Raw genomic sequence first — 27,177 nt, 5'->3', positions numbered from 1 at the left:
CGAGGCTAAGTTGTTGTACTATCACGAGGAATTGAGGTATAAGAACTTAGTTATGTATGTGTGTCTTAATGCGGTTCTAGTTGAGTTTAGTCTTACAAGAGGAATCTGCGGACGAGGCATGATCAGGATTAGGCTAGGCTATCATGAGGAATCAGGGTCTAGTAGTCCAGGAGACAACATAGGAATACATGAGCATTGTTAGATAGAGAACATCTGTTTTAGCATCAAGAACCTATTAGGAAGACCAACGCGTTCTCTACTTATTTTTACACAATATTTTTCTTGCGTGATTTTCTTTCTTTTTGCATAGATAGTTTACATACTTGTTCATAACCACAATCATGTTTTCATACCATACACCTATTTACCGAAATAGCTTGCCAAATAACACAAGTTCCCCAAGAGTTCGATACTCGGTTCTTACCGTTTTATACTACTTGTGTGATCGGGTACACTTGTCGGTCGCGAACAGTGGACCATTGGAGCATCACCTAATTACAAAGTACATACTTCCATCTACAATTGATAAAGGAGACTACTGGCTTGCAAGCCTTCTGGAGATGTCGAAAATACTTACATTCATTTATCCCTAAAGGCCTTCTGCTATACTTTGTGTTTAAGGCTTGGTTGGTACATGTTCATATACCATGTATAAATAGCTCTCCTTGATTTGCACTGTGAAACAAAGTTATTACTACCAATCCTTTTGTTTTAAAATGATACATTTTTCTTGAATTATTTTATAAATAACATAAACATGTTACATGTATAAAGCATTTAGTTTGTGTCCCTAATGACAAATAATGGAAGATTTTATGGAACTGATTATGGTAGCATATGTGTAGATGACATTATTCGAATTTGATTGTGTCTAGATTCATGCTTATAGGGACTAGGGAGTCTACACTCCTGATTATGGGTTCTGATAGCATAAAGTTGCCAGAGTTGATTATATTAGTCTTGCTTAGCTTATGTGATCTACTGACAACACTTACTTGTGTTTGTTATTATGATCATATGCATATTTTTCTTTCATCATCCTAACAACGAGGAAGGTTGAAATCGAGTTGGCCTGATGTAATTAATATTTTTCCTTTCTTAGCCTAGACAAGGGTTGTGGCTGAAATTGGGCTAGTCTAATTGGTTTTGGTCAGGTTGATCTATTTTCTGGTCGAAATTGGGCTAGTCTGATTGATTTTGGGCAAGTTGAAATTTGGTTGATCTATTTTTTGTGCCTAAAATACTTACATAACTGGATGGATGTCCTTGATTTGCAATGGGAAATGGGTAATTACTACCAATATATCTCTTTATAGAATGCTAGAGTTCTCAGTAAACCTATAAGTTTATTTTACATTATGCAATTAATGTACTATAAGCCTAGTGAGTTTTGTATATGTACATAAAAACAAGTTTGCTTCAGCAACAACATATCTAATGAATTCTGCTATTGTTAAAACTTCAACCATTTACTGAATAACATGTCTTAAGCTTTTTTTATCTTGTGTTGGTTGATAGGGAAACCATGTAGTGTGAACAGGGCCACTTCTGTCTTTATATATATATATGAGGAATACTTATTGTGCCTTTCCTAGCCTTATATGTTGGTGTGGTAAATGATTTTGTCCTATTGAATATGGAGAATTTAATTGGCATCTTATTGGATGATCATTTCCTTAAGAAATTCTTTTTCCAATATGTTTCTTAGGCCTTTTCATGTAACTGTGTCCATCTGTTGTCAATATAGGAAGATATTGTGGTGATGATTTTTATGCCCATCCAAGTATTCAACCATATTGGACATGTGTCAATACAATGCCACTATATGGACTATTTTCTTTTTTTTTTTTTGAAAATGTTGTTTAGATGTCTTTATTTTGTTGTTTTTCCTTTCATATGTTATTTGGGCTAATCATCAATTTATTCAGGGGATGCTTTGGTTAACGTTTGATTATTGTAATTTGGAAAACATTTAGTATATTTATTTAAGTTGAAATGCATTCAAAAGGCCGATGGCAAAATCTACTGAATGCAATGAACCACACATTCTAAGATGGTTGTTAGGTAAGAACCGTCTTAGAAAGTGTGTTTTCTAAGATGTTTATTACCTAACAACCGTCTTAGAAAACGTTAAGAATCGTCTTAGAATGTACGTTTTCTAAGACAAGTGTTACCTAACAACTGTCTTAGAAAACATATTTTTTAAGACAGTTTTTATCTAACAACCGTCTTAAAAATGTCGATTTTTCTAGGATGGTTTTAGTTAGAACTGTCGTTAATGGTGTCGACTTTCAATGACATTGACTATAAAGATAATTCTTAACCGTTGTTGAAAGTCATTTTTAACCGTCATTAAATGACTTTTTTGCAGTTGTGATTACATTTTCTTTTGTCTTTGTACCTTACAGCTTAAGCTATGAAAGTGAAGAAAGAAGAGAAGATAAATCAATTGATAGAAGAAATATAAGAGCCAATCATTTAAGAAATCAAAATTAAATAAATGGTTAATTTAAGAACTAACCTTCTCAAATTTTGCAATAATTTTTTTCGATTAACAGCAACTTTTAATAGGTGTGGAATTGTTTAATTTTGTGAGAGTTCATGCATAGATTAGGTCTTGAACAGTGTAAAAAAAATTCATGGCACTTCAAAAGGAAAAAAATATTAACTTAAGAATTATATCATTAACACTTTCTTTTTCACCTTTTGATATTTTTTGTTGGTTTAAATGCTAATAAAAATTGAATAACTAACCTTCTCTGAATTTGGAGTAGGTTTTGCATATTATAACATGACGTGTACAAATGCAAAACATAATTTAAACACTCTGAGTGACTTCCCAGCCTAATCGAACACTGGAGTAGAGAAAGAGAAAAAAAGTTATTTAAAATAAGCTCAACAAACACCTGATTCTGACTTCTACCGAAAACTCTGCCCAAACCCACACACTTAATCCAATTTCCACAAAACATTGCATCATAAACAGTGCCAGCACCACAATCATATAGAGTATGCAAACCTAGGCTTTTTGGTCCCTTAATCCCTAACAACATAAATTAACTTAAAATCACAATGAAATAAGAAAATAAGGAGGAAAAATGCAAGGCACGCACTGTATGCTTCTCTTCTCTTCTTCCCTCTCCTTCTTTTTTTTGGTAACCATATTTGGTTCCTCAATCCCTAACAACAAAAATTAACCAAAAATCAGAATGAAATAAGATAGAGGGAGGAAAAACAAAAGCCACTGACCGTATGCAAACCTAAGTTGTTTGGTCTTCTCTTCTTCTCTGCAGATCTAGATGGCTTTCTCTTCTCCTCTTCCCTCTTCCTCTTTTTTCTGCCTAAACCACAAAGGAAGAAATGGTTTTCCTTTGGTGATGTTGTGATGAAAGGTAGCAGAGAATAGTCACGATGGCCTCGTCCAATTCACTGAACACCGAGAACACGCTGCGAAGCGTCTCCATCGTGGTCTTGTGGAAGGAAAGGAAAAGGGTGAAAGTTTGAGAGGTCGGTACCGTGTCGAAAACAAAAGAGGTTGGAACCATATAATTTTTCAAAATTCTCATTTTACCAACTATGGGAGGACATGTGTCGAACAAAGGAATGAGGGTAAAATTGTATTTTCCATGGACTATTCTTTTATATAGATCTATATAGATCATATCATCAAAGTGTCTATATCGATATCATCTCCAGTGTCGGTGTCAAAATTCGTACTTCATAGCCTCATACTCAAGTAGCGCATGAACTATTGATTCCTCCTTCTAAGGACCAGGGCACTAAGTAAGGGTCTACTTAAATCCCCATTTAATTAAGATGTGCACACAACGACTGTTTCAATGGCTGACAAAGAGAAATTAAGGTGGTGTATGATTCTTCTTGTTGTAGGAAGCCATGGGAGCTTGCAATGGTGCGACTTATGACTCGGGCAATTCTGATGAGAGAACGGTGCAACAATCTTTGAGTCACTTAGATCTTAGAGCCCCAATTCGGTACAATGCAACCATACTCTTTGTCAAGGTTTTAAAATTTAAATTAAAGGTTGAATTGTACTGGTAAAAAGCCCCTACAAATTATTTATTCTTTATTTCTTTTTGGCATCACTTTTGAGAAGAACTAAAATAAGCATTTTTTGAATTCTAAAAACTAAATAAAATGTATTTAATTTTGAAGGATTAAAAACAAAAATATTCTTATATGAGAAACTAGAAATATATTTTAAAAAAAAAACCTTCAATTTAATATAAGACTATTTACAAAAGGATAAATTTTACATGAAATTAAAATTAAAGTGTTTATGTGGAAAGATGGTGAAGTTTAAGGATGAATTGAAATGAAATTAAAGTTAAAGGTATTTTGTAAATGAGATCAAATTTAAGGATCAAATTAAGATAAAATTAAAGTTTAAGGTATTTATTTGTAAAAGACATAAATTTAAGATAATTAAATACCTTTTGTCTTCATTTTATAATCAATTATATTTTTCCACTAATCCTTCCTTCTTGAGATAAAACATGTCTAGTTATTAAAAAATTATCTAGTTAAGGGGCATGATAATTCTATCTTTTTAAATTTTGTTTGTTTATTTATCATATTAATTATTTGTCTAAAAGTTAACAAGTACTAGAATTCGTCAATATTTCTTATCAAGATTATGATAACCAAAAAGAAAAAAGAAAACTTTATATAACTCCGGTTTAGAATTAAAAATTCTAGAAATCATGTTATCAACTTACATAATTTTAAAATATAAAAAAATCAGAATATAAATCACACAATTTAAAAAAAATTGTCGAGATTAATTTTATTAATGATCACCCAAACATGATTGATGAATCTGAAACCAATGTTTGAAAGGTAAAATGAGAAAACTATGATGCTGATCTGAGTTAAGACGTAACGAATTTCTGGTATATATAAACGTCGCCTGAGAGATTCGAACTCTCGCGGGGAAACCCCATGTACTTAGCAGGCACACGCCTTAACCACTCGGCCAAAGCAACATTGAATATTCGAATAATGATAATCTAATTATTTAAAAGCTGTTTGTTTCGATTTTAAAAATTTGAAAGGCCTAAACGCCAACTCGTAATTAAAAATAGAATAACAAAGATCACCACTTTTTTATTGCTACCTAAATAAATTAAAAAGAGAATATTAAATTCGTATATACTATGCTAAAAGCCTTAGATAATGCAGAAGTATAAATAAAAATTCTGTATAATAAACAAAAGTTATGAAAAAAATTATGATTGTTTATCACCTAAACTTCTAACTGAAAAAATATTTGATGACTTGAATTTGTTGATTTTTCAATATTATATATATATATATATTATGATTGACTACGTTGTATTGATTGTTTGAATGAATAATTGGCATTAAATCAGAATTTTCTTTTAAAGTTTACAAGTTAAAGAAAATAATTTCACCGGTTAAACGAGTCGTTGAACGCCTAAAGCAAAGGATGATCAATTTTACTTAAAAACTTAAGTATGAAAAAATTCCAGAAATAAAGTAAAATAGAAACAAATAATCTATGTTTTTCTTTTCCTTAGTCAACTATTTGCATGTCCAAAACATCATCACAATGTTAACTCTCACTAGGTCAAGCATACCTAATACACAAATTGAACCTAGGTGTGAATTTAAAATACTCAACGAAATATGTTTTAAAAAAAATTCTTTTTTAGAAAAACGTAACACAACAGAAACTTGTTTAGGACTTCTATTGTGTTAAAAAGGATTATTTTTTTCAAAAAAATTAACGCAATGGAAACTTAACTAAATAAGATAACAAACTCAAATAATATTTTGTTTTTAAGTATTAATTATACTAAGTTATTATCTAATAAAATATTATATGAAATAATTGGCGCTAATGCCTCCTTTTATTTCTTTTTTTGTGAACGGCGCTAGTGCCTCTCTTGACTATATAATTGTGCGTTGGTTTTGATCTTAATTTTTTAAAATGATTTCTTTAATATAATATTTTTGTTTTTAGTTTTGATCTTTCATATTAATTTGCTTATGTTAATATTGTTTATATGACTCGCAGAAGGTCACTCCAACATGATAGATTATACGTCAATACTAAACAATAGCATACACACATTTGGAACAAAAATAAATTAATATATATTATAAGGATTATTATGACAAAAACAAAATCATAAAACAATAGTCATTCAGGAAATCAAAAATCTAAAAACTCTTGCGTGGGACGAGCTATTGTGTTCCCTTTGAGTTCATGAAGTTCACCTTCAGAACAAAAATCATCTGCCAAAGAAAGATTTCATTGCCCTCAAGTTTAGAGAGACCAAATCCAAAAGAGAAGAAAAGAAGCGCTCTTATGAAGCTTTTAAAGTGCAGATGGATGAGTATGATGCTTCAGATAATAGTTTGGAGGATTCACAAATGATGGAGTGATTCTGATGTCTAGAAATTTCAAACATATACTAAAAAAGAAAGGAAAATTTTAGTAAACCTCTAGAAGGAAAGACCCCATATTTAAGAAGAAATAAAGGAGGAGAGCAACACGATCATTTGCTTTGAATACAGAAAATCTGAACACATGAAAGTTGAGTATCCTCAACTAAAGAAAAAGAGTTATTCTGGTGATGAGAAAAAGAAAAGTATAATGGTCATTTAGATGACTTAGATAGTGAGAAAAGTAGTAGTTCAGATGATGAACAAGTTAATATATATTTGATGATCAACACAGATGAAAAAGTTGATGTAAAAACTTGTTATGAATTTGAAACCTCTTTTGTTGTTTCATCAGATGATGAAGAGGAAATGCCTTATGATATTATTCTTCAAAACTATTATGATTTATCTTCAGTGAGAAAAATTTAAAGAAAAAAATATAAAACATGTGTTCATGAAAACACCGAATTAAATAAATCAAATGAAGTTCTGGAAAAGAAGATCCAGAATTTGGAAGAGAGTTTGAGTCAGGCTAGTAAGACAAACGAATCTTCTATAGTTGAAAAGCCGAGAGAATAGGTAGCCTATCTTACAAAAGACTTTAGAAAGTTTTTCAAAAGTTTAAACACTTTAACTATGCTTTTAAGATTCCATCAACATGTCTATCATAAGTTTGGCTTGGTCTTAGAAAAAGGGATATCTTCCTCCAAGTCACAATCATATCCAAACACATGTGATTTTGGTGGTAAGTCTAAACATTTCAAGTTCAGATGCGTCCATAAGAAGAAACAAATGTTTAAGGGTACTAATGTTGTTGACCCAAAAAGATTTAGGTACCAAAATCTCAAATTGTTCCTATTGGAGATATCCTTGATAAGAACATAGACAGTGGCTGCTCATGACAGATGATGGGGAAAGGTCTATGTTCCTTGACCTAAAGTCACTTGAAGGAGGAGTAGTTTCCTTTGAAGGCATAGGAAAGGAAAGATCACTGGTATAGATAAAATTGATATTACTTCTCCAGCCTCCATAGACAATGTCTTATATGTTGAAAATATAACTTGTTGAACATAAGTCAATTTTGCGGCAATGGTTATATTGTGTCTTTTAATAAAGACAAGTATATAGTCGAGACAAAAGATGTCAAGTTATTTTTCAATGCAGACGACACAACAATCTATATGAGATTGATCTATAGATCTTAGCAAACAAAATGTAACATATCGGATGTCTAGAAAAGATGAGAGATGAATTTGACATAAAAATAAAACTTGGGCATGTTAATTTGAAACATGTTTCAGAATTGCCTAAAAAGAAAAGTCTAAGATTGGCGAGAAAACTCATCTTTTCTAAGAAGTATGTCAACAAGGGAAAACATATTAAAACGTCTTTTAAATCTAAAGATGTAAAATAATTCAAAACGATAAAGGTGTTTGGGTACTTATAAAATAAAAGTGTTTGGATTTTGGTATCTAACCTTTTTATTTGATTTTGACACCTGATAAAATCTTTATTTTTTGAAAAAAATATGTTATGAAAATGACATGATTATTGAGTTAAATGTTTTTAAATGACTTGAATTTATTGATGTGACACACTTTATTAATTATGTCATCAATTAATCATAATTAAATTGAAAAAAAAATGATAATTTAAATAACAAAATCAAAATCGCCGGTTAAGGCTTCCTACTATTATTATTATTAAAACAAAAGAAAGAGATTGAAGGGAGGAGGAGAAAGAAAAGGCCATGGTTTCCAACGAGAGAAATGCTAAATCCTCCTACAGGTGAAGACCTTACAGCAATCATAGTGCACACACACACCTTACAGATGCCTGTGGCGGTAACAATACCCAGTTATCAGCACCGCATCTACGCTTTACTCTTCTCCATCACCAAGGCCAAGAAAACCACCATGGCCAGCACCAACAGCAGCAATTCTGGTGGGGCCTTCACCACCATCCAAGAAAGGGTCACTTTCGAGAAAGAGATCAAAAAGAGCAAGTTCATTGCCATTGCTGGCCCCATCCCGGACGAAAAATCTGCCATGTCTTTCCTTTCCCAGGTTCATTTCCTCTCCCTTTTCTTCCGCTTATTTTACTTTTTTCTTTTAAAGAAATCATTGGTTTTAAGTTTTGGCTTCCTTTATTATTAGGTACGGGATCCACGTGCCACCCACAATTGTTGGGCTTATAAGGTACCGTAAAGCCTTTTATTTATTTATTTATTATGAAACAATGAATGGTGGTTGCTTGTGTTTTTTGCCACTGCATTGTGTTTTTCCCAGGTTGTTTTATTGTCTTCCATTTATAATCTATGAAGCATGGACACCTTTCTAGTTCGTCCCGTGTCCGCGTCAAAATTCGTGCTTCATAGATTTATATGAATGTTTCACTCAAAAGGAAGGGTATAAGTAGGAAATGGTTTCAGCTATCATTGTGACAATTATAGTTTAATAGTCTCAGCCTAAAGGTGGCTGATTATACTTTGCTCATTAGCTAGTTTATTTACAAATTAAGGGTGTTGGTTGGATTTGGAACAGAGAAGAGGCATGGCATAAGTGAAGATAGAAAACATAATGAAGCATATTATGCATAAAACAGATAATGAATTGTTACTTGTCTGCACTATGCACAAAACAGATATTGTCTTCCATTAAGGGTGTTGATTGGATTTGCTCTTCTGTTTTTATTTTTTCTTGTTTTACTACCCTTTCATCTTTTATAACAGGTGGGGGATCAATACCGGTCCAATGATGACGGTGAGCCTTCAGGAACCGCTGGGAAACCAATACAAACTGCTATTGATTCTTCAGGAATCGATAGAGTAATGGTGGTTGTGATCAGGTTAACCTTAACCTTATTTTAACATTTCACGTGTACATATTAATGTCTATTACTTTGAATTAATGACCTGAGTTGGTTTGCGTACATTTGGTGTGTACCACTTTTTACCCCAAAAAATTTATGTTTTGAAGCCCTAATGGGATATATACATCCTTGTGATGTAGGAAGTTAATAAGGAAGCCAGGTGGCACCTAGTCTGTTATGATTATGTTTTCGTGGGTATAGATAAGGGGTGGCAGGGAAAGGAAAAAATAACTTTTGTAATCTTTTTCACTGAATGCAATGAAACTATTTGGGTTCTATTCTTCCATTAGAATCCTTAAAGCTCTGTAGTTCCTCGAATATTCTCTATTCCTAGTTCTACCTTCATCAGTGGTATCAGCTTGGACCTTCCATTGGCAGTTATGGCAGAAGCAACTCGTAATCAAGCAGCGTTGCGGGAACAAGAAGAGCACTTGGAACACCGGATCACGTCAAAACTCGAAGCGTGCATAATGGAGATCACATCTTCAATACGGAAAGCGATTGACTCTTCCATCGATCGACGAATCTTGGAAACGTTACAAAAGAACTTTGATTCAGAGATTAATGCTATGGACCGAGGACCTCATCATAGAGACGAACGCCATGCAAATTCCAATTATTCTTGTGGAACGCGTTTGGCGCAAATTGATTTCCCGCGCTTTAGTGGTGATGCAGTTCAACAATGGATCTACCAATGTGAAACGTATTTCGCGATTGATGGCACTCCTGCGAAATTTCGGGTGAAATTGGTTGTAATACACTTCGAAGGGAAGGCACTACAGTGGCATACCTCCTTTGTGAAGACTCTTCCAGAAGGTAACCTTCCTAAGTGGACTGAATTTACAAACATATTGATCGATCGTTTTGGTGAAGTATGTGACGACCCAATGGCTGAACATATGCAATTAAGACAGAATGGTACGGTGGTGGAATACCATGATCAATTTGATGCAATAAGTTCTAGATTAGACATAAGTGCTGCTCATTTGTTAAGCTGTTTTTTAGGAGGGTTAAAAAAGGATATTCAAATGATAGTTAAAATGTTTCAGCCTCAAGATGTAAGAAAGGCATTCCAATTGGCTAAACTGTATGAATCCGCTTCCAGTTCATACATCCCTACCAAAACCTTCCCTAAATTCCAAAAAACACAACCTAGTACAAAAGCCATTTTACCCACACCTAACCCTACCCACAAGCCTATTGATTCACAATTTACCTTAAACCCAACTCAACGACAACCTAATAAAAAACTCACACCTGCCTTTATGGCTGAGAGACGATCCAAAGGACTTTGTAATTTTTGTGATGAACCATATAGCCCCAACCATGCTTTAACACATAAGAAACTTGAGATTCATGTTCTGGAGGTGAGTGATACTGAGGAGGAGATTGTAGATCAGTTTGACAACACGTAGGAAGATGGTAGTACTTCTTTCGACCCTCAAATATCAGTTAATGCCCTGACTAGTGTAGCTAGTTTCAAAACTATTAGAGTGACTGGTTACCATTAGAAGAAACCCTTACATATACTCATCGACAGTGGCAGCACCCATAATTTTTTGGATGAGGGGGTGGCTAAGAAATTGGGTTGTCTTATAACAAACATTCCTACCTTAAGTGTGGCAATAGTTGATGGAGCTCGGGTAAACATTACTTCTACTGTTAAGCAGTTTTCCTGGATACTTCAAAACATTGGATTTACCTTAGATATGCTTCTTATACCCTTGGGTTGTTATGATGTGGTGTTAGGAATTGAGTGGTTAGTTACTCTGGGGGACATTACCTGGAACTTTGATAGGTTATTGATGCAGTTTTATGTCCAAGGTAAGAAATTGGTCTTGAGAGGGGCAGCAGGTGCAAGACTAAAACCGGCCAGAAAAAAACAGTTACAAAAGACAATTGCCTCAGGTGTGCATTTATCCATGCTGCAATTGTGTGACGCGGATAATAATTTCCTACTGCACTCATTAACCACACATGCTACCAATCAAGCTACTCCTGAATCTATAGAGGAGTTACTATTGCAGTTTGAGGACATTTTCCAGGAACCTACCAGACTTCCATCTAAGAGAAAAGGTCATGATCATAAAATTCCCTTGGTTGCAGGGGCTAATCCTATTAATAAGAGGCCCTATAGATATGCTAAGCAACAAAAAGATGTTATTGACAAGTTGGTGCAGGATTCTCTTAAGTCTGGTATAATACAAAAAAGCAGCAGTCCTTTTGCAAGTCCTGTTGTCCTAGTTGGCAAGAAAGATGGCTCTTGGAGACTCTGTGTTGACTACAGAGACCTTAATAAGCAGACAATTAAGGACAGGTTCCCTATTCCTTTAGTAGATGATCTTTTGGATGAGTTGCATGGGTCTAAGATGTTCTCCAAAATTGATTTACGGTCAGGTTATAACCAAGTGAGAATGGAGAACAGTGATATCCACAAGACTGCATTTAAGACACATGGAGGCCACTTTGAGTACTTAGTCATGCCATTTGGCCTAACCAATGCACCAGCCACATTCCAAGGTCTCATGAATAATATTTTTCAATGCTACCTGAGAAAGTTCCTTTTGGTGTTTTTTGATGACATCCTAATATATAGCAAGGATTTACAACACCATCTCTCTCATTTACATATGGTATTGTTGACTATGAGAAGGAATTCCTTGTATGCTAAGAAATCTAAATGTTAATTTGGTGTAGAAAAAGTTGAGTATTTAGGCCATTTTATCACAAAAGATGGTGTGTCAACTGACCCTGCAAAAATCATGGTTGTCAAGAACTTGCCAATACCAACATCCTTGAAACAACTGAGGGGATTTTTGGGACTTGCAGGGTACTATAGACGGTTTGTTCGAGGGTTTGGTGGGATTGCAAGGCCTTTAACCAACATGTTGAAGAAAAATAATTTCCATTGGTCTGACGAAGCAAAAGCAACATTTCAATCCCTCAAGGATAGTCTGATTCAATCACCGGTATTAGCATTACCTGACTTCTCTAAGGTGTTTGTGGTTGAGGTGGATGCTTCAGGTTATGGCATTGGTGTTGTGCTGATGCAAAATCACCATCCAATTGCTTTTATCAGCAGAGTCCTCAATATACAACAACAATCACTTTCCACATATGAAAAGGAACTGTTAGCAGTAGTCTTTGCAGTCCAAAAGTGGAGGCATTATCTATTGAATAGTCACTTTATTATCAGAATAGACCACAGAAGCCTACAGTATATACTGAGCCAAAGGTTGATGACATCCTTCCAATAGAACTGGTTGGTAAAATTGATGGAATTTGATTTCATAATTGAATTCAAACAGAGAAGAGAAAATTTAGCAGCTGATGCCCTATCTCGACAGGAAGCCGTAGACTATCAAACAATCATAACTCTCATACCGGAAAGCAACATGTTGAACAGAATCATAGCTCTTGGCAGGCTGATCCTGGCATTCAAAAATTGATCCAAGATTTGCAAACCGATGCTTCTTCACATAAACATCATACTTGGAACCATAATGAACTCAGAAGGAAGAGGAGATTGGTAGTTGGGAAGGATCTAACTTTATGGAATGATTTGTTACAATGGATACATGCTGGTCCTACTAGTGGCCACTCAGGTAGGGAAGCCACATTGAAGAGGTTGAAATCAGTTGTATATTGGAGAGGCATGACCAAGGATGTCAGAATTTTTGTGCTCGACTGTGAAGTTTGCTAGAAATGTAAATATGACAAATCTGCCTATCCGGGTTTGCTACAACCTTTACCAATTCCAGAGAGGATATGGCAACATATCACCATGGATTTTATTGAAGGTCTAGCAAATTCCAAAGGAAAACAAGTGATCTATGTGGTAGTGGAAAGATTAAGTAAGGCGGCCCACTTTATGTCCCTAACACACCCCTACACTGCTACTGAAGTTGCTCAATCCTTCTTGGACAATGTGTTCAAGTTACATGGTTTTCCAGGCTCTATAACCAGTGACAGGGACCCTATCTTTGTCAGCCAATTTATGAAGGATTTGATGGCCTTTCAAGGGGTTCAGTTACAACTCTCTTCAGCTTATCATCCACAAACGGATGGTCAATCCGAGGTGGTGAATAGATGCTTAGAGACAATCTTAAGGTGTATGTATTGTGATGTTACTCATGAGTGGTCTAAATGGCTTTCGCTGGCAGAATGGTGGTACAATACCAACCATCACACTTCCATATAGTGCAGTCCTTATGAGGTTATGTTTGGCCAGCCTCCTCCAATTTACCTTCCTTATTTGTCGGGTGAGTCAAAGGTGGAGGTAATTGACAGAAGTTTGCAGAAAAGAGAGGAGGCATTAAAGTTAGTAAAATTTCACATGAAGCGGGCTCAGGAGAGAATGAAGCAATTAGCAGATAAGAAGAGAAGTGACAAATCACATGAGATTGGTGATATTGTGTATGTTAAGCTCCATCCATACAAGCAGATTTCAGTAGCATTCAGACCTAATGCAAAGCTAGCACCTAAATACTTTGGACCATTTCAGATCAAGGATAGAATTGGGGCTGTAGCTTACAAGTTGAAGCTGCCACAGGGGTCTAAAATCCATGATGTTTTTCATGTTTCACAACTTAAAAGGCATGTTGGTGAAGCACCAGTTTCAAATTTTCTTCCTACAGATTCTGATGGTGTTATGGGAGGCAAAGAACTTCAACTAATTATGGATAGATCAACTGTCAAGAGAGGTAACAGGGCTGTCACAAAGGTGTTGGTCAAGTGGAAACACCAATTAATCGAAGATGCTACTTGGGAGTTCTTCTATGATTTGAAGATGACGTATCCAACTTTTAATCCTTGAGGACAAGGATGTTTTGAAGGCAGGGGAATTGATGTAGGAAGTTAATAAGGAAACCACGTGGCACCTAGTCTGTTATGATTCTGTTTTCGTGGGTATAGATAAGGGGTGGCAGGGAAAGGAAAAAATAAATTTTGTAATCTTTTTCACTGAATGCAATGAAACTATTCGGGTTCTATTCTTCCATTAGAATCCCTAAAGCTCTTTAGTTCTTCGAATATTCTCTAGTCCTAGTTCTGCCTTCATCACCTTGAGGTGTGAAAAAATCAGGATTGTTTTTTTTTTTCTTTACAAAGTTCCTTGTGGCATGTGCTTTTGGATGGTCTTGTACATAAGCCAATGCTATGTGAGTTAAGCACTGAGCTGTTTTGTTTTGGTGCTGGCTGGATTTGGATTATAATTTGTATTGTGATCTATATTAAATTTCAGATATTTTGGGGGTATCAAATTAGGCACCGGAGGATTGGCCAGGGCTTATGGAGGAGTTGCATCAGAATGCTTGAGAAACGCCCCAACTTGCTTTGTGAAAACTAAGGTGGTTATTTTCTTAGTCTGTTATGTGTCTACAGTTTTAGGCTTTTAGCTGTACCGAGGAGTAGGGGTGTTAAAAAAAATTAGTTCAGATTGAACCGAATTGTAACTGAACCTAAATTGAATTGACTTTTTTCTCCGAACTAGTTCAAGAAAAAATAAGTGCACTATTTTATAAAACCAATTTGGTTAACCGAGCTGGTTTTTACAAACCAAACTGGTTTTTATTTTTTATTTTTTTATTTGAAAAAAATAGTTCAAAAAGTAGTTCGAAATTAGTTCGGCCCATAGAACTAGTTTAAAACGGGTTAAAAACTAGCTCAGTTTAGAACCAGTTTTTTAAAACCAATTCGCTTTTAAACTGGTTTCTAAATCAGTTTGACTATTTGGATATAAAATCAAACCGGTTAAAACAGTTAGAAAACAATTCGGTTCGGTTTTTTTACCGAACTAGTTTTTGCACACTCCTACCGAGGAGCATTTCACTTTCTTGAAGGCCTTTTAAACTCATTATGCTTGCTTATGGTGTGTCAATTTATGAATAATCTTGTTAATAAAATTGCTAGATGCACAAGCAATAATGTTGGTACACCTAACAACACCCTTGGATCACCTATCGAATCAGATATGCATTCATTCAGTCCGGGGAAACCCAGTATAACCTGACCGATTTTCTAGTTAAATCTTCGACTCAACGGATCGTGACTCGTCCCGATCCATCACTTAACATGATGGTTTTTGTGCTTCCCGAGAAGTTGAACATATTGCTTTGGGGTGTTGCTAGGTGCACCCAGCATTGTTTTAAAATTCTAGAACTGCCCATGCCTTAAAGTAACATACGGATCAAGTTGATCCGCAAGTAAGTTACGGATCAAGTTGATCCGTATGTTACTTGCGGATCAACTTGATCCGTTAGTTACTCGCGTATCAACTTGATCCGTACGTTACTATTTTTTATTTTTTATTTTCCTTTTAACCTTTATTTCATTAAATTTGAATGATAATTATTTAAACCAATTTTCATTAAATTTAAACCAATATTTTAAACAAATTAGTTACTTCCATAATAAATTTACCAACCATCACACTTCCATACAGTGCAGTCCTTATGAGGTTATGTTTGGTCGGCCTCCTCCAATTTACCTTCCTTATTTGTCGGGTGAGTCAAAGGTGGAGGTAATTGACAGAAGTTTGCAGAAAAGAGAGGAGGCATTAAAGTTAGTAAAATTTCACATGAAGCGGGCTCAGGAGAGAATGAAGCAATTAGCAGATAAGAAGAGAAGTGACAAATCACATGAGATTGGTGATATTGTGTATGTTAAGCTCCATCCATACAAGCAGATTTCAGTAGCATTCAGACCTAATGCAAAGCTAGCACCTAAATACTTTGGACCATTTCAGATCAAGGGTAGAATTGGGGCTGTAGCTTCCAAGTTGAAGCTGCCACAGGGGTCTAAAATCCATGATGTTTTTCATGTTTCACAGCTTAAAAGGCATGTTGGTGAAGCACCAGTTTCAAATTTTCTTCCTACAGTTCTGATGGTGTTATGGGAGGCAAAGAACTTCAACTAATTATGGATAGATCAACTGTCAAGAGAGGTAACAGGGCTGTCACAAAGGTGTTGGTCAAGTGGAAACACCAATTAATCGAAGATGCTACTTGGGAGTTCTTCTATGATTTGAAGATGACGTATCCAACTTTTAATCCTTGAGGACAAGGATGTTTTGAAGGCAGGGGAATTGATGTAGGAAGTTAATAAGGAAGCCACGTGGCACCTAGTCTGTTATGATTTTTTTCTGTTATGATTTTGTTTTCGTGGGTATAGATAAGGGGTGGCAGGGAAAGGAAAAAATAAATTTTGTAATCTTTCTCACTAAATGCAATGAAACTATTCGGGTTCTATTCTTCCATTAGAATCCCTAAAGCTCTGTAGTTCTTCAAATATTCTCTAGTCCTAGTTCTACCTTCATCACCTTGAGGTGTGAAAAAATCAGGATTGTTTTTTTTTTCCTTTACAAAGTTCCCTGTGGCATGTGCTTTTGGATGGTCTTGTACATAAGCCAATGTTATGTGAGTTAAGCACTGAGCTGTTTTGTTTTGGTGTTGGCAGGATTTGGATTATAATTTGTATTGTGATCTATATTAAATTTCAGATAATTTGGGGTATCAAATTAGGCACCGGAGGATTGGCCAGGGCATATGGAGGAGTTGCATCAGAATGCTTGAGAAACGCCCCAACTTGCTTTCTGAAAACTAAGGTGGTTATTTTCTTAGTCTGTTATGCATCTACAGTTTTAGGCTTTTAGCTGTACCGAGGAGTAGGGGTGTTAAAAAAAATTAGTTCGGATTGAACCGAATTGTAACTGAACCTAAATTGAATTGACTTTTTTCTCCGAACTAGTTCAAGAAAAAATAAGGGCACTATTTTATAAAACCAATTTGGTTAATCGAGCTGGTTTTTACAAACCAAACTGGTTTTTATTTTTTATTTTTTTACAATCTAGGAGCATTTCACTTGTTTTTGCCGAACTTGTTTTTACAATCTAGTCCTTCTATTCGCCTGTAGAGCTCTTCATTGTTGCGATTCAACAAACGTTGCATTTGTGTAGTCATCGCGTCCAGTAATAAGCGTTGAAATCCGTTCAGTTGATGATATACACCACCATTGTCACCAGCTCCTGCCATGATTAAGGAACAAAGAATTTTGCAGTAATTTAAAAAAAGATTCAGGACCTCACCACACTCTACTCACGTGTTTCTCTCTTTGATGATAGTTCACTCGTGTTTGATGCTCTCAATATAGGGTTTTGTGTAATGTATTCCCTCTTTCCTTTTACCACTCGTGTTCACTCTTAAGTTCCTGGATGGACCAAATTAGACACACAAGATAATATAAAATAAAAGGAAAGACAATATAATTATCACAGACTGACTAACAGATTTGATTTGGGATAACAACTTGGATTTGATTTGGATAGCATATTGGATTTGATTTGGATAATATATTAGATTTGATTTGGATAACAGATTAGATTGGATTTGGATAACAAATTAGATTTAATTTGGATAACAGATATGATAACAAATAAGATAACAGATAGGATAACAGATATGACAAGTAAACTTCAAATGCTTATAACTTTTGTTACGGTTGTCCATTTGAGGCCCACTATATATCAAAACGCTCAGAATTAAGAGGAGAATCTAGATAAGGGAATTTGGTCCACGATTTTCTTGCCAACTCTAATCGCCTCAATTTCGTGTTCAAAGATCAAATACCCACTTTTTTTTTCAAAATTTCTGCAACTTTTTTTTTACTTGAAACAGAACTCAAACAATTTTTTTTTACACAAAGTCTGAAAGACACAAGAAACAAGAACAAGAACGAAAATAACAGAACAAGAACAAAAACCAGAATGCAACAAGACCCAAACAAGATGTAAACAAGAACGAAACAAGACACAAACAAGAACGAAACAAGACACAAACAAGAACGCAAATAACATAACAAGGACAAAACACGAACTTGGACAAATTAAAAAGAAAAAGAATAGGATAGGATAGAACCTGTATCAAGAGCCGAAGCTCTGATACCAGATTATGTGAACCTGACTAGGAGTGGATCGTTTGATACAGGCTACGAAGTTTTGGATGACGCCACTTCCAGTGAAGGAAGATAAGTCAGGATAGACGCCACAAGGATTACCTTGATAAGTCTGAGATTGGTTCAACAAGAAACCCAGAGAGAAGCTCTCACCAAATTTTATCAAATGCCAAAAGTTTTTTATTGAAAACAAAAACCAATACTTATAGTGTATCTGAACAAAAAGATAAAAATAGACATGGGCCTTCTAAACAGTTTGGGCCAAAATTACAATAAATAAAAATTATAACTAAAAAACATATTTAACTTGGGCCTTCAGCAACAATTAATAGTCTTGATAATGTCTCTGCCTCTAGGCCTTCATCCTTCTCCACTTGGGCCTTCATCCTTCTCCACTCGGGGGCTTTGTCCTTCTCCACTTGGGCCTTCGTCCTTCTCCACTTGGGCCTTTAGCCTATATTTGGCCAGTTTCAGGATTCTCATCAGTTTGTCCATCTGTTTAAGGATGACAAGTGGTAGAGAAAATGAGTTTTGTGCCCAGTTTGGTCCACAAGGTCTTCCAAAATTGGCTTAGGAACTTAGAATCCCTATCTGATACAATGCTTTTGGGCAAGCCATGTAGATGCACCACTTCCCTAAAAAATAAATCTGCCACCACACAAGCATCATTCGCTTGATGGCAGGGTATGAAGTGAGCCATCTTTGAGAACCTATCAACCACAACAAAAATAGAATCCCTCCCCTTCTTGGATCTTGGGAGACCAAGCACAAAATCCATAGAAATGTCGATCCAAGGAGATTTAGGAATAGGTAATGGAGTATATAATCCATGATGCATGACCTTTGATTTATCCTTTTTACACACTAAACACCTATCACAAAATTTATGCATGTCATGTTTCATATGTGGCCAAAAGAAATGTTCATGCAAAATGTTCCATGTTTTAGCAACTCCAAAATGTCCCATCAAACCACCCTCATGAGCTTCTCTAATAAACAACTCAAGCATGGAACTCTTAGGCACACACAATTGCTTATCTTTGAATAGGTAACCATCATGTCTAAAGTATCTATTATGAGCACCCTTTTTACATAATTTAAACAAATTAAAGAAGTCATCATCACAAGCATACAACTTCTTTATATGATCAAATGCAAGCATCTTAGTTTCAAGCATGGAAAGTAAATAATACCTCCTAGAAGAGGCGTCAGCCACAACATTAGCATTGTCTTGCTTATGTTTGATCACATAAGGAAATTGCTCTAGATACTCTACCCATTTGGCATACCACTTATTGAGTTTGCCCTGGCCCTTTAGATGCTTAAGGGATTCATGATCACTTGCAGTGATGTTATTGATGGCTCTACAATTTGTGCATATTCTCAAAGTTTCATCCTTCTTTGGCACCAAGATGATGGGCATAGCATATGGGCTCAAGCTTTCTCTCATGAGATCAATTTGGTGCTCTATCCCTCTCAAAGGAGGTAACCCATAAGGGGGGGGGGGGGTCTTTGGGAGAAGATGTCCCCAAACTTCTTCGGTAATTCTTCCACACCAGAGGAAAAGAACTAGCAATAGAAGACAAACAATAATCATGAGGCATTAGTAAATACATAGGTAGCCTAGCTAGCAACACTCTTTTCACCTCTTTTTTTCTCGTGAACAAGCTCTGTATTTCTCTCTCTTAATTTTCATCTTTTTTTCCAGTTTCACTCTTTTTTTTATCTCCATTCTTTTCTTTCTTTTCTCCCCTTTCATGTTTCTCTCTCTTTTCATCAATTTTTTTTCTCTTCTTTTCTCTCTTGTTCTCTTTTCACTCTCATTTTTATTTGATTCTCACAAACCTCACTTGGAGACAAAGATTTAAGGGTAACCTTTTTCCCTTTATGTACAAATGAAAATTTGTTTGTAACACTATTGTGGACAACATTCCTATCATACTGCCAAGGCCTTCCAAGTAAGAGATGGCTAGCCTCCATAGGGACTACATCAAACAGTATCTTATCAACATATTTTCCATTGGAGAAACATATCAAACCTTGTCTATCTACAACTAGCTCCCCATTCTCACTTAACCATTGTAGTTTTTAAGACCTAGGGTGAGGGGAAGTTTTCAAAGCAAGTTTTCCAATCAATCTTTGGCTAGCTACATTAGTGCAACTACCCCCATCAATAATCAAAGAGCATATTTTCCTCGTGACCATGCACCTAGTATGAAAAATGTTCTCCCTTTGAGTTTCATCTCTATCCTTGCACACACTCCCCATTAACCAACTAACCATCAAAAGATCAACTTTCAGGGGCTGTACATCACATTCACTTTCACTCTCACTAGAAGAACTAGAAGAAGAAGCACTAATGATATTCCCATTACCCAATACAACCATAGTCCTTTTGTTAGGACATTAAGAGATAATATGACCCTTTCCCAAACACTTAAAACATTTAGAACTCACCTGTGAAGAAGTGGGAGTAGGGTTAGAATTATTTTTACCAAGGGCAACACCTTTTTCATGAGATTTGAATGAAAGTCCTCCTTCCTTCTTAAATGTCTCCTTATCTTTCCAAATTGAAGAGCCATAAGGGGACTTCTTGTATGTTTGCTTCCTCTTTAATTGCTACTCCACCTTGATAGCTTGATGAATGAGATCTTCCACAGAGGCATAGTGGTGCAACTCTACAATGTCTTGAATCTCCCTATTGAGACCATGCAAAAACCTTGCCATGGTGGCCTCTTAAGACTCCTCAATTTGAGCCTTAATCAAGGAAATCTCCATCTTTGTAATACTCATCCACACTCCTATTTCCTTGAATTAGTGTTTGGAGCTTGTTGTGAAAGTCTCTCCTATAATAGGACGACACAAATCTCTCTCTCAAAACTCTCTTCATGTCTTACCAAGTATTACTCAACGACCTTCTCATCCTCTCAACTTCACTCCTCACTTGATTCCACCACACTAAGGCATATCCCTCAAACTCCAAGGAGGCCAATTTGATATTTTTTTCTTCATTGTAGTTGTAGCAAGCAAAGACTTGCTCAATCTTCATCTCCCACTCAAAATACACTTCCGGATCACAAGTCCCTTTAAAAGTAGGGATCTTCACCTTCACTCCCTCAATCCCTTACTCTCTTTGCCTACCTCCATATCTTTTATGATTTCTTCTCTCCCTATACCTCTCATTCCTCCATCCTCCCTCATCTTTTCCATGAGAAGAATTAGATGATCTTTCCTCTCTTCTTCGCTCTATATTTTCAATCCTCACACTTAAAGCTTTATTACTCCTGTGTATTCTTCCCAAACTCTTATTATTCTCCTTTCTCATTCTCTCCATCCTTTCTTCATTGTCATAACTCATTATTCTCATTTGATCACCAAGTTTAATTATCTCCACCATGAGCCTTGCGGTTTTTGGAGATGGTGGAGTAGCATCTCCACTTGTAGAAGCCATACCTAGAAGAAAAGTTAGTTCACAAGTAAACAATAGAATAGGACCTCACCACTCGACTTAATGTTTCACTCAAGTTCACTTGTGTATCACTTGTTCAAAGCTTTTTCTTTGATAATATGCACTCTTGCCTTTTAGCACTCTTGCTTCTTTTCAGTTCTTATGCAGAACCTTCAAGCTCAAAATCAACAAGTATTCAATGTAAAATATGTCACAAATCAAAACTCAACTCAAGAAGCCAAGAAAAGAAATACTCTAAGAGTGCATTTGGATAGAGAATTTTAATTGAGGAAAGTAATTTATCAGAGAATTTAAATTTCTTTAATCTAAAATTCATTGTTTGAATGTTTTTTTATGAAGAATTTAAATTTTTGAAATTTTAAAATAGAATTTTAAACAACTAAAAATGTAAAATTTTAATTTCCTTCTAAAAGGTGAGAAATTGAAATTCTCTTCTTGATAGAAGAATCTTCCAAAAGGTTTGTGTACTTCCTTTATAACCTTGATCCTCTCTTCCACCTGAAAGTTCCCGAAATCCCATTCTCGAATTCACAACTCTTCCCTCACGCCAATGATCTTCTTCTTCAAGAAACACCGTTTGAACTCGTGGAGCGTCGATCTAGTGCGGGCATAGGGAGACACGTAGAACTGCACCCGCCAGTTAGGGGAGCGGTCGCCGCTACCTATCACGTGGTGGTGCTCGTCGGCGTGGAGGGCCTGGGTCATGCCTTGTGCTGTTGACTAAATGCTATGGTCGGGTATGGTGGTGTACGCCGTCGTGTCTTGGTTCCCCTGCGACTCCCCATGCCGCATCAATATTCTTCTCTTTAGAAGCACACCAGTCATATCTTCTCTTATCTTTGCATTCATTTTCTTTCACCCTCACAATTTTAATTTTTTTTATCCACACAAAATTTTGAAAATAAAAGCATTTCAATTAAAAAAACTAAGGAATTTTAAAGACAAACAAAATAATGAAAGAAATACTCAAAAGGAATGCTAAGACAAACTAAAAGACTCCAGAATGAAGAAAAGGATTGTCCAAAAATTAAACTATATTAGATGTAAATAATCAACAAGACACAATTTTTTTTTTGAAATAAAAGTATGTAAAAACAAGAAAGACTTTGAATGAAGATTTTTTTTTCATTTTTTTTCTTCCTTTTTTATTATCTCTGCACTTTTTTTTATTTTGGCACACAATTCAAATTTGAATGCAGATGTGATTGGAAAAATCCAAATCTAGACAGAATTTTGCCTCCAAATCTAAAAACTTGATTTCTTTCTTTTCTTACTTCTTTCTTCCTTTTTTTTTTTGCACAAATTTTAATACTATATTAAAAAAAGATAAAAAGATATTGATACTCGATACACTTCAAAAAAGAAAGATAAGAAAGATAGATTCAAAGAAACAAAACAAAGGAAGATGAAATAATACTATTGAGTTAAACAAATAAATCAGAGAACAAACCAAGGAGAAAATACACATGAAAAAAACACTAAGGATAGATAACATCTTATTTCAAGAACCAAAGTTCTTATACCAATTAATGAAATCCTAATTTACGGATTCAATTTTTAAAAGAAAAAAGCGGAATTAGAGAAGAAGATGAAAATAATAACGTCACACTCTTTGAAAATTGATTGATAAGTTGAGAATGATTAGACACACGGAATAAAATTCTTTGATAAAAACCTAAAGTTTCACACAAGAACCAAGAGAGACACTCTCTTGAGTGTGTTTAACCTGAAATTTCATATAAACGGCCAACAAAGTATTTAAGAGCCTATCTATAACTCCTACTAATAATCCTAGATTAGAACCCAAGATCCAGTAACATTAAAAAGATAGCAGTCCACAAGTCCGTATAATTAAAAAGTGAAAATAAATCATATTATAAAAGTTGGCTAAAATAGTTAAGCTTTGCTTTTTCCTCTCATTCTTCCATGAGAGAATTTAGTGTCAAACTCTTCTTGAAATCTCTTACTCCTTGTTCTTATTCTATTGATTCATTCATCCATGTTGAGCCTAGCCAAAACTCTCATCCTCCTTGTTCTTATTCTATTGATTCATTCATCCATGTTGAGCCTAGCCAAAACTCTCATCCTTGATACACAACGTATCACCTTTGTTTAAGCAAGACACCAATGCATTTTGAAAATATAAAAAAATCAAGTTTCGTGTATGCCGATGGCCTAATTATTAATAAACTAGTATCATAAAACCAAAAAATCCTCCTCCATTTTTATCGTCTGTTTTGTAACTGAACCAGATCTAGTCAAGTTCGTTCATCATAAAAAAAAACACTAGTCGCACGTCTTACCAAAGAAATTAACCAAAATTCAAAATGCATACACAATTCAGTTACTAGTCACTGTGATTACCCAACTAACAAACAACAAAAAACATAATTAGCAAAAATTTAGAATGTCTTTACCCTATTCAGATACTAGGCGTTATGGTTCCAACACTCTTCGAGCATCATCAAGTCAAACTCATAACTCATATTCCAGCAAATTGAAGAACAGAACCAAATCTTCTTCAACAAGAGAATCAAAGTCCTTCCAGCTATTCATAAGTGCAAGATATTTCCCAATTACCTCTCTAAAACCCAAATTAGTCTTCCTTCCAAAAAGTATAATTCATTCATTATATACAATATTACAATAAGCAGAAGCGACATTGCAAAACTGCAAAAATACAAGCAATGCATGCTTCTTTCCCTAAAAACAACAACAAAAAACACATAATCAACAAGAACCCTAATAAGTTAAACTTTCCCCCCTTTTCAGATTCTCCCAAAAAATTGTGACAAGAACCACACACTACCTCATCCCATCCAAATCAGATTCATCATTATTAGCATCAACAACAAACCCTTTCTTTTTCATTCTATTAGCCACCGTTTTAACCCTCATCCTCTTCCTCGCCCCATCCCCAAAACGACACCGTTCGCCGCCGACCGGATACCTCACCGGCAAGCTCACGTGGTAGCAGTAATACTCCTCGTTGCCCGCCGCCACAGCCTCCGGCCGCGGCGACGTCACCGCCGCGCCGTGAAAAGTTCTCTTGCAATTCGAACACCTCAACGTGCAGTCCTCGTATTTCCGTTCGTACTCGTGTAGGTACCAACAGTAAGGGCACATTGTCCAAAACGATGTCGTTTTTGTTTTGGCGGCGTCGTTGATCTCTTTATCGAAGCGCGCCTTGCGCGTTGGGTCTGAGAGAACGAACCACGCTTCTCGCACGCGCATGAGAGCCTCATCGGCGAAGGGGAGCTTGTTCTTGTTAGGGTCGAGGAGCCGCACGAGGGTTTTGAAGTGCTGACGTGTCAGGTCGCGGTTGTCGCCGTCGCCGGGGAGGAGGCGGAGGATGGAGTACCAGTCGTGCGGGTGGGAGGGGACGCGGCGGCGCTCCGCCGCCGCGAGGACGTCCGCCACCGCGAGGATTTGGTCCACGTGGAGGGAGACGTTCGGGTCGGATCTTGAGATTTTGTTAGCGGACACGTGGCACGCGGCGAAGCTGCGGCACTTGAGGAGGGATAGACAGGGGCGGAGGACGGAATCTTCGGACCCGTCGTGGGTTCCGTTGTTGTTGTTAATGTTGTCTGTTTCGTGTTTCATTTTTTTTTTTTTTTGGGTATTCTGAGAAGGGGAAGTGGAAGGACTATGTGGCGGAAAGTGACGGTTTTATATTCTGGTTTTTGGGTAAGGTCCCTCAATTTGAAATTTTGATGGTAGGTATGCTCCTTTTATAATTAAATAGTTGTAAAAGAGGTATTTCATGCTTCTATTTTTATTTAATAAAAAACAGTTAAAGAAAGTAATAATAGTAATTTTTTAGGAGAAATGATAGTAATTACATCTTAAAAATTTATAAAAAAATATAAACAGTTATATATATTAAAGAATAATTTAGGAATAAAATATATATATACTAAGGAGGATAATTTTTTTTATTAATAATTATAGATAAAGTGAGACTTTTGTATTTTATGATTTTGTTTTGTTATAATTATAGATGGTTTGATTTTTAGTAAATTACACTTACACTTTACGAGGATTTATGAGATTATACATGTATTAACTCTAGATTAATCTCTATGTCAATTAAAATCAAATTATTTTCTGTTAACCGAAGAAAAATAAAAAATTCTAAGGTTTTCTCTTAAACCAAAATTAATCCTTTCTAAGGTTATATCAAAACATTTTGAAATAGATTAAGGGTTCCTTTGTTACACTTTTTCATAAAAGAATAACTTGTTTTCTTTTTTAAAAAAACGTAATCATTTTTTTAATTTTTAATGCGCTTGTTTTAGTTCTTTAAAATAATCAGTAGATGGAAAAAACATCTTATTAAGATTGAAAACTATTTTGAATGAGTAATTTCTGTATGAAGCTCGAGGTCACAAGGGAGGTATTGGGATCTTGACTTCAAGGTATGATCTCTCGTTTTCTTTGGTTGACTCAACTCCCCAATGTATAGCTTTTGCAATAAAGAAGTGCAATGTGAGTTAGTATTGTTCAGTAGTGTACGTGTTGCATAACCCAAACCTTGGTTCTTCTTTCTAGGATTATTTGACTACCCTAGGGAAAAATTTGAATGGCCCTTGGCTAGCTACTGGTGTCATGAATGAGATTTGTTATTCCAAGAGGTCTTAGGGGGAAAGTTTGCTTTTTCTAAAGCTTGCAAGTTTGGGGAAACTATTGATAACTACAAACTCATTGACATTAATACTAGTGGTTGTTTTTTCACATGGAGGAAAAATATTCACAATGGGAAACATATACGCAAGAGACTTGATTGTATGTCAAACACGAACTATAGGATTGTCTTTCCTCATGTGCTTGTAGAGTTTCTCGCAACCAATAACTCTGACCATAATCTTATCATGGTTAGTTGTGTTAAGTCTCATAACAAGAAGATCAAGACCATTCAGTTTTTAGGTGGCATGGACTATGAATCTGGACTATGGAATTCTTGTTTCGAATACTTGGAGGAAAACATTAGGGAATATTCTGTTGGAAAATATTTTCTTATAATTTAAAATTTAAAATTTAAATATATTTTCTTTATTAATTATATTTTGTAAAGATAAAATGTTTTTAGAACTAGTCTATGTGAAAAATTAAAAGCATCTCATTACTTATATTCATATATTTTAGGAAATTATCTTTTATTTGATCAAATTCATTTGTGAACGTTACGAGTCTTTAAAATTAAGAAGTTTGTTAGTTGGTTTTTATTTTCTGTTGTTTAACGTTATTGTTACAAGTATTTTGTTGCTACACATTGGTGACTGGTTCCCTCTATATATGTAGCTCCTTGCTAAAAAAAATAAACATGTGAAAATACAACACACAAAACAATAAAATGAACAGTTGGGTGAAGTTTTATATTCTACACGTCATATTCTTAATAGAGTACCTTATAAAAAATATTAAAAAATTCCTTATGAGCTATAGAGAAAAAGAAAACC

The 27,177-nt window shown here is 35.3% G+C and overlaps 2 protein-coding genes and 1 non-coding gene across 3 annotated transcripts; 1 reads left to right on the top strand and 2 right to left on the bottom strand.

The window, feature by feature from the left end:
- Window positions 1–4,921: 4,921 nt before the first annotated feature.
- On the bottom strand, window positions 4,922–5,003 carry TRNAS-GCU (transfer RNA serine (anticodon GCU)). Its single transcript has one exon. It is a non-coding gene; the product is annotated as a tRNA-Ser (tRNA).
- Window positions 5,004–8,125: 3,122 nt separating this feature from the next.
- LOC100797344 (IMPACT family member in pol 5'region) lies at window positions 8,126–14,933 on the top strand. Its single transcript, XM_014779302.2, has 4 exons — window positions 8,126–8,495; window positions 8,586–8,627; window positions 9,161–9,276; window positions 14,543–14,933. Exons 1-4 carry the CDS (start codon window positions 8,199–8,201, stop codon window positions 14,694–14,696), a joined length of 609 nt encoding a protein of 202 aa, XP_014634788.1. The 5' UTR covers window positions 8,126–8,198; the 3' UTR covers window positions 14,697–14,933.
- A 9,391-nt stretch (window positions 14,934–24,324) lies between these two features.
- LOC102664100 (uncharacterized) lies at window positions 24,325–25,514 on the bottom strand. Its single transcript, XM_006585867.4, has one exon. It carries the CDS (start codon window positions 25,319–25,321, stop codon window positions 24,524–24,526), a length of 798 nt encoding a protein of 265 aa, XP_006585930.1. The 5' UTR covers window positions 25,322–25,514; the 3' UTR covers window positions 24,325–24,523.
- Between the last annotated feature and the right edge of the window lie 1,663 nt (window positions 25,515–27,177).

This window comes from Glycine max, chromosome 8 (genome assembly GCF_000004515.6).
Source record: "Glycine max cultivar Williams 82 chromosome 8, Glycine_max_v4.0, whole genome shotgun sequence".
Classification (NCBI taxonomy): domain Eukaryota; kingdom Viridiplantae; phylum Streptophyta; class Magnoliopsida; order Fabales; family Fabaceae; genus Glycine; species Glycine max.
This window is presented reverse-complemented; position numbering and strand designations above follow the sequence as displayed.